This window comes from Belonocnema kinseyi, chromosome 10, assembly GCF_010883055.1.
Source record: "Belonocnema kinseyi isolate 2016_QV_RU_SX_M_011 chromosome 10, B_treatae_v1, whole genome shotgun sequence".
In the NCBI taxonomy this organism is placed as follows: Eukaryota; Metazoa; Arthropoda; class Insecta; order Hymenoptera; family Cynipidae; genus Belonocnema; species Belonocnema kinseyi.
Genome location: NC_046666.1, coordinates 37,730,251 through 37,742,063, shown reverse-complemented (window position 1 = coordinate 37,742,063; position 11,813 = coordinate 37,730,251). Strand labels below are relative to the sequence as shown.

The window sequence follows — 11,813 nt, the reverse complement described above, 5'->3', positions numbered from 1 at the left end:
TTCTTTTTTGCAAAGTGATCTAGTATATTTTCTTTCGATAATATCAAATTTTCAGAACTGCCTGTGATTTTTTTAAAAAGCGCCCAAGCCACCTTAAGGAATAAACTATACTTTTCTTATTAAACTGTATATAAAAAAGACAAATTTGAATTTTCGCGGAACTTGGACTAAAACAGTTCGCGCCACCTATCGGCTGGTAAACTCCATTGACATTGTTCGAGTCAATCGAGTCTGACAATTGTCAGACTCAGACATGAAGCAAAGATATTATAAACGTAGATGCGGTACGGCAAAGATATTATTTTTGCTTGAAGTCATGGATATTGTATACTTTTTCTGTATACAGATAATGTCTAAATAAATACCTGGTAGTATTCAGTGACAATGCGCGTATATAAAAAAAAAGGAAACAAAAAACTTTGGGATGAGAAAACTCTAAGATTGGCTCTTAAATATGTCCAAGACAACAACATTTCGATCAGAAAAGCTTCCAAGTTGTACAATGTACCTGAAAGGACTTTGAGTAGAAGATGGACAAGAGTTTTAAACACTGCTGGTGGATTGAATAATCTAGGATTGATCAAACGTTCTGGGTTTAGAACTATATTCTCTTATGAACAAGAAAATGAACTGGTGAAGCATATTCGTGAATGTAGTAACAAGATTTCTGGTTTCGCTCGAAAAGATTTGCGAAAATTAGCTTTTGAATATGCTGAAAGATCGAAAGTACCTCACAGTTTCAACAAAAGGGTTCGTTTAGCTGGATACGATTGGTGTAGAAACTTCGTTCAAAGGCATCCGGAACTGATTTTGCGAACTTCGAGAAATAGGTAATTATCTCAGGAACCCCCTTTTATCTCAGTTAAAATACAAAAATCCCATAAAACCGCCAAATTCGAGAATTTTGACCCAATTTTCCCCTTTTAATCCACTTTTTTACAAGCTTCGATTTTACTTTTGATTTTTTAAGAAGGATGTTGTATTTTCAACAAAATAGTCAAATTTTCAGGGAAAACGACAAATCTTCAAGAAACAAAAAAAAAAGGTATTTTCAACTAAAGATGATAAATTTTCAAGTCAAAATAGAAAAGTTATATTTACAGTTAAGGAAATTAATTTTTAACGAAATATAGTTCAATTTTCTACCGAAGAAATTAATTTTTGAACAAGAATATTAGTATTGTACTCCAAAGAAATATTTTCAACCAAAATGAATAATTTTATACAAAAAAAAAACACGTATAAACAACGGAATTAATGAATTTTCAACTAAAGAAGATAAGTTATTGACCAAAAATAAAATACTTATATTTTTAGTTAAAAAAAAATAATTTTCAACAAAAGATAACGAACTTCCCAACAATATATTTAATTTTTAACCATCAAAGTTAATTTTCTACTATAAATATGAATTTCCAATAAACTAAATAAATGTTCGACTAAAAAGAATGAATTTTCAATTATAGAAATTAATTTTAAATTAAAAAAAAAAACGAATTTGCGACCAAAAATCATGATTTTGCAACTAAAGAAGATAAATTATCAAAGAAAAATCAAATATTTATAATTTCAGTTTAAAAAATCAAATTTTCAACCAAATTTTTGAGTTTTTGACCCAAAAGGTGAATTTTTAACCAAAAATATACATTAGCAACAATAAAGTTTAATTTTTTACTAAAGAAAATGAATTTCAGCTAAATAGTTGAATTTATCTAACTAAAGAACATAGTTTTTTAACCAGGCACGAAATAATGAAATTTGCAGCTAAAAAAATAATTATTTTCAACGAAAACAAAATTTTTTTTAACAATATAGTTACATTTTTAACCAAACACTTTAATTTTTAACTGGAATGACGAATATTCAATAAAAAAATATATAAATTTTGAACCAAGTAGTTGAATTTTCAACGAAAAATATTAATTTTTAGTCGTAAAGATTAATTTTCTATAAAAAATGGTAAATTATCATTATTTTTCATCAAAAAATAATTTTTCAACAAGATAATACAATTGGAAATCAAAATAAGAAATTTAAAAAAAATGCATTTTTAATTAAAAAAGATAAAATATTTTCAACCAAAAATAGAATAGTTATATTTTCAGTTAAAATATATATTTTTAACAACGAAAAATTTAACAAAATGGTTTAATTTTTAATTCAAGTAATTAATTTGCAACCAAATTCGTGAATTTTTAAATACAGAAGATAAATTATTAACCAAAAATTAGTTATATTTGCAGTTAAAAAAATTTTTCAACCAAACACAAAGAATTTTTCAATGTAGTTAAATTTTTGACCAAAAAGATGAAATTTCAACTAAAAAAATATATACATTTTGAGCCCTCAATCAAATATTTCAAAATTGAAAATTCCTTATTCAAATCCGAAATCTTAATAATTTTTGAAAATTTTTCATTTCAACCTGTTCCAATTCATAATTTAAATTTTGTTCGAAAATATTCGGTTTCAAGTTAGAATTAGAATTCATTCTTTTAAAAAAATCACTGTTTCGGCTCGGAATTTATTTAAATTAAAAAATTCCCATTTCCAAGACAATTTATCATTCTTTTGGAAAAACCAGTTTCAAATCAAAATTGTTTAAAATTTTTAAATTCTCTGTCTTAACTCAGAATTAGAATTCTTCGGAAAAATTTCATGTTGGAATTCATAATTTTGTTCCTATTTGAAATTTTTTCGACAATCATTCTTATTCTGGATGAATTTCAGTTCCAACTATAAATTTGTAAAAATTGAAAATTGTCTGTTCATAAAAAAGTTCAATCAATTTTGTTTTAAATAGTTTAAAAATCCTTAAAATGCTTCGAAATTTTTTTGTTAATTTTGAAATATCTATCTGCTGTTTTACATTTTTTTGTAATTCTGCTAAATTAAAGAAATTTTATTAAAATCTTCCACATTCATTTTTGAAAATTTAGTAAATCGTTATAAATCTTTTCAAATATTCTCTTAAAATTTGTTCATTGAAATAAAAAATAATTTTAAATTTTCTTGGGAAATGTTTTTTTATTCTTCTGAAGCCCGTGAAAATTCTTAGAAAGCTTTTAAAGTTAAAATTTTTAATTTTAAAGTTAAGTTTTTTTTGTTTAGTTTTGAATATTTAACTTATAATTACTGATTTTAAATGAAAAGTCAGATATTTATAAATATTAAGTAGCTGCTCTTTTTCTTAATCGAAAAATTTCAAATTGCATGTTTTAAAAATGTAATATTTTAGACAAAAATTACATTTTAAATTTAATAAAAGCCTTTGATAACAAAAATATTATTTTAAAGTTATATTAAATTTGAAAACAATTTATTAATTTTCAATCGGGCGTTTACATTTGTTTTACTAATAAGACTTTCCAATTGAAACAGTTTAATTTTTAAAGTTAAAATTTGGACATTCTGAATTTGTAAACTGATTCCGAATCATCTTGTATTATCAATTATTATTTACTTTTTAAATCTTAAAGTATAATTCAAATTTAAAAAAATCATTAATTGATTTCTGTTCACAATTGAACAACTAAAAATGTTTTTTTTTTTAATCTTCGATTTCAAACGCTTCTAATTTTTAATTGTTTAAGTCTTTAAAACTGCATTTCAAAATTATTATATTGGAATGTACACTTAGAAGTTAAAAATCTAAAATAAAAAATTTTCAAAGTGAAAGGTTTTTGAATTACGCATTTTAAACTGAATGATATCATAATTGAAAAAGATCAAAATTAAACTAATTATTTAAAAATCGGTTAAATTCAAAGTTTGAAATATTTTTTGTTCTAAAATGTTGTAAAATTCCAGGTCAAAAAATAAATTCACGGGTCATTTCACGAATTTTCCCTGTCTCATAAAATTCCCGGTCCAGCGGCCACCCTGAAGTAATAAATTTCAACCAAAACAAAAAGGATTTTCAAAAAAATAATTTAATTTTAACTATAATGAGAAATCTTCAGTAAAAAAATTAATTTTCTACGAAAAATGACGCATTCTCAACAAAATATCTTAATTTTCTACTAAAAAGTATTATTTTTCAACCAAAAATGGAATAGTTGTATTTTCAGTCAAAAATATTATTTTTCAACAAAAAATAAAGAATTTTCAATAATATAGTCAAATTTTTAACCAAAGAAATGAATTTTTAACCAAATATTTGAGTTTTTGAACCAAAGAATGAATTTTTAAACAAAATAGTTAAAACTTGAGCCAAGAAATGAATTGTCAACCAAAAGGATGAATTTCTCGCCAAGAAGATTAATATTCAATCAAAAGATTGAATTTTCAACTAAAGATAAATTTGCAACAAATAAAATTAATTTTCTATCAAAAAGGATAATGTTTTAATCATAAAAAACGTACTTGCAACGAAATATAGTTGGATTTTTAAACAAACAAATAAATTTCAAACAAAAAGATCAATTTTGGATCATGAAGATGAATATTTTACCAAAAAAGATTCATTTTCAAACGAGAAGTTCAATTTTAAACTAAAAAAATATACATTTTCGACAAAAAAGGTGATTTTTAAACCAGAAAATAACGATTTTTCAACAAAATAGCTCAATTTTCAATCAGAGAAATCAATTTCAAACCAAAAAGATCCATTTTTAACCCATAAGATCAATATTCTACCAAAAAAGTCTAATTTTCAACTAAAGAAGATAAATTTTTAACTAATAATATCATTTTCTACAAAAAATGATGAGTTTTTAATCATAAACAACAAATATCCACCAAAATAGTTAAATTTTGAACCAAAGAAATAAATTGTCAACCAAGCAGATTAATTTTAACCAAAAAAATGCAAATTGTCAACAAAATACATGAATTTTAATTTAAAAAATATACATTTTCAACTAAAAATGGAATATCTTATTATTGTCATTCATAAATATTAATTTTTAACAACAAAAAAAGAATTTTCTACGACATTTTTAACTGCAGTAATTAAATTTCAACAAAATAACTGAATTTTCAACTAGAATGATGAGATTTCAATGAATAAAATGAATTTTCTACAAAAAATTACTAATTCTCAACAAATTACATGATTTTCCAATTAGAAAAGATACATTTTCGACCAAAAATGGAAAAGTTTTATTTATAGTTAAAAATAATTATATTTTAACCATAAAAAAACAAATTTGTAACAAAATAGTTAGATTTTCAACCAAATAAATTAATATTTGTTAACAAAAAAGATGAATTTATCACCAAGAATGAAGAATTTTCAACCAAGTAGTTGAATTTTCATTTCAAGAATATGGATTTTCTACAATATAGTCCATTATTTAGCCAAAGAAATTAATTGTCAACAATAATTATGAATCATCAAGAAACAAAAGAATTTTCAACCAAATAATTAAATTTTCATTCAAAAAGATGAGTTTTTAACCATAAAGATTTATTTTCTAGAAAAAATAGCAAATTTTTAACTATACAGATATTTTTTCTATCTGAAATGGAATAGTTAAGTATATTTACACTATCAAAAAAATAATTTTAAAAATAGAAACCAATTTGCAACAAAATAGTTGACTTAGTTCAGTTTAATAATTTTTTTTCTTTTTGAAATAACAATTTGCCAGGATTTGAAACTTCTCTCTGTCAAATTTTATAAAAAGTGAATTACTATAATTCTGAATTATTTTAGAAAATGTTGTGAATAAATGTAATTCTGACTTTGACCAGGGACTTTTGAAAATGAATTAAAATTATGACGTGGTGTAGGGGTTTTTCTAAAAGAATGATATTTTCGAGTTTGGAAGGTGGAATTTCGTAAAGAATTATAATTTTTCTTGAAACAGGTCATTTTTTTACATGGTACGCAAAATTTTGGAAAATTGATTTAATTCTTATTTATAAAAAGAGAAATTGAGTTACTATATTTTTTTGGAAACATTTTTGGAAATAAATATAATTGTGATTCGGAATAGGGAATTTCTGTCAAGAATTATAATTTAGAATTTGAAACTATGAACTTTCGTGCAGAATTATTATTTGACTTTAAAAAGAATATTTTTGACATGGAACGGGATATTTTTGAAAATAATTTTAATTCTGATTTAGAAGAAGAGAATAAAAAAAATCCTGCTAAAATTTAGAATTATTATTCGTTCAAAAAATTCTCTGTTCCAAATCAGAATGCTAAGTTTTATGAACAAAAATTATCTGATGTTCCAAATGTGGATTTTAATTCATTCCCAAAATTCCCTAATCAAAATACACTGGATCGGGAAATGGCCGGGAATTGACAGTGAATGTATTTTTTGACGCGGAATTTTACAAATTTTCAGAAGAAAAATCTTTCCAAGTTCGATTTTAACTGTTTTTTATTTAGTAGAATTTTTATCTTTCAATTATGGTATTATTCAGTTTACAATGCGTAATTTGACAATCTTTTACTTCAAAAATTTTTATTTTAGATTTTTATTTTTAAGCGTGCATTTTTTATTTAAAGAATTTTAAATTTCAGTCTTGATGATTTAAACAATTGAAAATGAAAAGCGCTTGAAGTTCCAAATTTTGGACAAAACCATTTTTATTTTATCAATTATAAACATAAATAAAGTATTTTTTAAATTTATTTGTATTTTAAGCATTAAAAAGTGAACAAAAATTGATTTGACAAAAAGATTCTAAATCCGTTGAAAAATGTAAGAATATTCAGATTTTAACGTTAAAACTGAAACTGTTTTAATTTGAAAGTCTTTGTAATTAAAAAAATATGAACGCCTGAATAAAACTTTATAAACTATTTTGAACATGAAAATAGTTTTATAATAATATATTCGTAAATTAAAGGCTTTTATTAAGTTTAAAATATTGTTTCAGTTTAAAATATTCAATTTTTAACCCATTCAATTTGAAATTTTGCAATTAAGAAAAAGAATAGCTATTTACTATTTAGCAATATTTGACTTTTTATTAAAGAAGAGTAAATTGAAAACAAATATTATAAAGTAAAGAATTTGAAACCGAATTGTTTGACGTAGAAAGCCTTGAAGCGTTCAAATTTCGAAAAGGTTTTTAACTTTGTACGTTACAATTTTAATTAATCTGTTTCAAAAATGTGGATTTTTTAGGTTAAATTGTTTTATTTTATCGTATTAATAATAATTGAAAACTCACTATTTGTAGAACAAAATTAAAATGATTTTAAATAATTCAAAAGAAGTGTCTGTATTTACAAAATTCGGCTATTCATACCGAAATTTCAGTGCAAATAGCCGTAGCCTAATTTAAAACAAAAAATATAGATTTTTGCAGATTTCAAACTAAACATTCAGAAGCTTTTTAAGAATTGTGTACGGCTTCAAAATTTTTTTTTTTAATTTCTTAAGATTCCTAGAAAAATTGCAAAAACAGTTTCAAAAAAGGATGTGGAATATTTTAAGGATTTTTTTCTAATTTCAAGGATTTTCTTAAAATTGTAGAAAAAATTCGAGAAATATATTTTAAAATGAGTCCAATTTTTTCTAACATTTTCAGAAAATCCTGCAAATTAAAAAAAGAAATCCTTAAAATCTTCCAGATTCTTTTTAGGGAATTTTGGACATCTTATAAAATATTCAATTAAAATAGTTTTTCGACATGAAAAATCATTTGTCATTTTCCTAGGAATTTTTAAAAAAGTTTAAATTTTTATGACGCCTTTCACAATTCGTTTAAATCATTTGAAACTTTAAATTAATTTTGAATCTTTTCAAAACTTAAAATGACTCAAATTTTTGTCTACAACAAATAGTAGGATTTTTTACAAAAAAATTGTAGGAAAAATTCGATTCTTTTTAAAAGATATATATATTAGATCTGAAAAAATGTCAAAAACAATTTTAAATTTAAAAAAGTTTAAAGCAATCTCAAGATTTCGAAATAAAATTTTTAAGGTTTTTAAGGATATTTAAATTATGTCAAATTAAAATAATTTAACTTGTAATTTAAGAAGTGTTTATTTTAAAAAAATAATAATTTTTAATGTTTTTAACTTAAAATTGCTTAAAATAATATATTTTTAAAAATTTGATAACGTGGATTTATATTTTTGTAACTGAATTTGAATCTTTGAACTCTATAATTTATAAAAGTTAAAAATTCTAAATTTCGCTGATTATCTGCATTTTGTTTAAAAGTAATCAATTAAAAAGTGTAGTGCCTACCTTCCATTTTATAGGTGTAGTTTATTTTGTAATATTTCAAATGGAATTTTCCAAATTTTTAAAAGAAAAATATGTCTACGTTCGATTTCAACAGTTTTTAAATAATTAGTTGAATTGTTATGTTTTTAAATTATGCTATTATTTAGCTTACAATGCGTAATTAAAAATTTTTTACTTTAAAAATTTTACATTTAAAATTTTTATTTCTCAGCTTACATTTTCAATTTTAAGAATTTTTAAATGCTTTCTTAAATACTGGAACAAATAAAAAATAAAAGCATTTAATGTTGAAAATTTTTTATAAAAAACATTTTTATTTAATAAATAAATACAAACGATTTGACCAAACAATTTTAAATCAGTTCAAAATTTAAGAATTTTCAGATTTTAACGTTGAAACTTAAACCGTTTCAATTTGAAAGTCTTAGTCATTAAACAAGAATGTGATTTATGCAATGTTACAGGAATAATAATTGAAAGTTTATGTTAAAATCTAATTTTTTTTTTAATGTATAAAAGAATATTTAATTAATAGATATATTGTGAAGTCATTAAGGTTATTAATATTATGTTATAAATTATAATGAAAAATGTTATTTAAATATAAAGTTATCATAAACTAAATTAGAATTAAATAAATTTACTATTTTCATGTTCTATTATCTTAATGATTTAATGGTAAAAATAACTATATTAATTTTAAATTTTACATAAGCGAGTCATTACAAATTTTTTTTTGAAAGTTTTAGTCACAATAATATTTTATTTAGTTTTATATTTGCAAATTATAAAGCTTCATAATATCAAGTTATACATGCTATTAATTTTTTATAATAATATTATATTTATATTTTATACTTTAAAATTGTGCACAAAATAGAAATTACATATAATTTTAATACATTTTTAATTGGTTTATTCAATGTTATAGGAATAATTATTTAAAGTTTATCTTAAAATTTAATTTTTTGAACTAATATAAACGATTATTAAATTAATAGATATATTGTGAAATCATTAAGTTTGATAATACTATTATATAAATTATAATTAAAATTTTGATTAAAACATAAAGTTATTATACTAAATCACAATTAAATAAATGTATTATATTCATGTTTTAATTATGTTAATGAATTAATGTTAAAAAACTTTATTTATAAATTAAAATTAAATAATACCGTATTTTTATTTTAATGTTATTTAATCAAAATTTATTGACTATTTAATATTGGAGCTATATTAATTCTAAATTATACATAATTGAGTCATTAACAAAAAAATTTTTTGCAGGTTTTAATTATAATAATAATATTTTCATGATTTATATATTTGCAAATTATAAAGCTTAATAATATTATTTCATACATGCCTATAATTTTTACAATAATATTATATTCATATTTTATATTTTAAAATTATTTACAAATTTAAAATCAGATATAATTTCAATAAACTTTAAATTGGTTTATTCAATATTAAGTAATAATTTCTTGAAATCTAATTTTGATAATTAATGTACAAGATTATTAAATTAATAGATACATTGTGAAATAATTAAGTTTTATAATATAAATTAAAGTTTAATAATAAAAAATAAAATATCAAAGTACATAAAGATTGGATTTAAATTGTTTCATATTTAGCAATATAAATATGTTATTGCCTCTTAGATTATGTAATTAAAGTAGCGAATACTTTCGTAATAAAAGTTTGAAAAATCTTTCCTAATTGTCTCATAAAAATTACGAAATTTATATAATTCTAAAAAACTGCTCATACTTCATTTTTTTTGTAAATAATTTGAAAATGTGTGTAACTAACAAAATATCAAAAAAGCATTCTTATGTTACGTCAAAATATTGTTTAATGTATTTCTATACCGCACTCCATCCTAAAAATCTATTCTAATTTACAAAACGTCTATTCAGTTTTTTTAACTAATACAAAATAAATGTTACGTAACTGCAGTTAGGGCGTGGAAAGGTAAAAGGGTTTAAAATAACGTTACGTAATATGTGAACAAGAATATAAGTCTTTAGAAAATTTTAACAAATACATTGTTATTAGAAAATTGAGTAAATGATAAAAATGAGTAGAAAAGTTAGCGAGCGCGTGCGCGCGCACTTAATAGTCTAGTACTAAAAAAAAGTATTTTCTATTGCAATCTTACTCTAATTGTGAAATAATAATGACAGGCCCAGAAATTAGTTTTATAAAAAGCAGGGTTACTTAGATCAAGCATGTTTTTAATATTATCAATTATCATTGCAATTTTACATATAACCCTTCTACATTATTTCTTGACACGAATTGAGACATACACATAAGTTTTTTTTTACATAAAATAGTCGCAAAAAGTCGACATAAAGTTTGAAATTTTTAAAATGCTCTATTTGAATATTTATCTAATCCTCCTAAAAAGATTTATTACGGTACATGTACACCAAAGAAATGTATCTGCTGCCCCCCCCCCCCCCCAGGCGGAAATATTATATATAGTTTATACATAGTGTAAAGTTTTATATAGAATATTCATTTGTTTTATACATTTTTTGTATAAAACAAATGAATTTTATGCATAAACCTCACATTATATATAAACTATATATAATTTTTCCGCTTGGGCCGCATAATGAAGAGAATTTTTTTCCAATTGCTATCATACCTCCTTATTCTGTTTCATAAATACGTGCCGTTTACAGTCTGCATTTCCTGCTGAAATATTATATATTTCCGGGATTCTGCGACTTAAAGATCAGAATTAATTGTTAATTTCGTGGATTATGACAGCGCCAATAAATTTATATTTTTGGCCAGACTTAGAACTCTAGCAGATACTAGTCTCAGTCAGAAGTCTTGCAATTTACTGGGCGGAAGATAAGTAAGAACACCTTGGAGAAGATCGACTGTTACCTGCGTTTATGAGGACCAAATATTCCCTGCAAGAACCCTACATTGCACTTTGCCAGTATAATGAAATATTTAGGTAAGTCGGTGCTGATTTACAGCCATTTACAATTACAGTATACCGTGTACTGTTGCAGGTCTGATCACTTGACATCAGTATTTCAACAGTCAGTTTGTCCACTGTCGAATAATCATTTCATATTTTTCGGAAAATTGAATTACATTTTTCGTTTACTAGTTCATTCATTCATGCACTAATAACGTGTTTGGTTCAACGAAAATACTTTGAAATTGTGTTGTGTACTGACTTACTGTCTTCCTCATAATGTCTCCTCGGTTTGGAAATAAGTCGAGAATGCATTTATCTGCACCTCGTCGAAAAAGGAAAGGAAGAAATAGCAACATTGCAGCCTGGAATGCAAAACTAAGGTATAAGTTATAATAATTTACACTAGAATCGATTCGATTCAACTCTTCATCACTAGCAAATCTTTTTTTGGTCCCTTTCTGTAATACGAGGGTAGTTCAATAAGTCCTTAGAATGAAGTATAAAAACAATTTTTTTTGGGTAAATTTTTTTTTATTTTTCAACATAATCTCCTTGGAGCTCTATACACTTTCAAAATAAGCACTTACAGGGCAATGACGTCTTCGTTGTCTGGAAATCTCTGTCCACCGAGCCATTTTTTCAAGTTTGGAAATAAGAAAAAGTCACTGGGGGCTAAATCTGGTGAATAC

At 23.1% G+C, this 11,813-nt stretch overlaps 2 protein-coding genes across 7 annotated transcripts in view; both read left to right on the top strand.

Annotated features, from left to right (window-relative positions):
- LOC117181350 overlaps positions 1 to 11,813 on the top strand; it is a 79,679-nt gene that overhangs the window by 38,527 nt on the left and 29,339 nt on the right. The window lies entirely within an intron of this gene.
- LOC117181352 overlaps positions 1 to 11,813 on the top strand; it is a 28,912-nt gene that overhangs the window by 12,963 nt on the left and 4,136 nt on the right. Inside the window, exons 1-3 of one of the 6 annotated variants that reach the window (XM_033373928.1) lie at positions 725 to 830; positions 10,986 to 11,154; positions 11,314 to 11,504. The exons of 1 other annotated variant lie outside the window; for it this stretch is intronic. In XM_033373928.1, the coding sequence (XP_033229819.1) occupies positions 11,401 to 11,504 (104 nt within the window). In that variant the 5' untranslated portion in view covers positions 725 to 830; positions 10,986 to 11,154; positions 11,314 to 11,400. Of the gene's footprint in view, positions 1 to 243; positions 831 to 10,985; positions 11,155 to 11,212; positions 11,505 to 11,813 lie in introns of those variants that run through there. 4 more of the 6 variants (XM_033373927.1, XM_033373925.1, XM_033373926.1 and 1 more) reach the window with 4 other exon arrangements.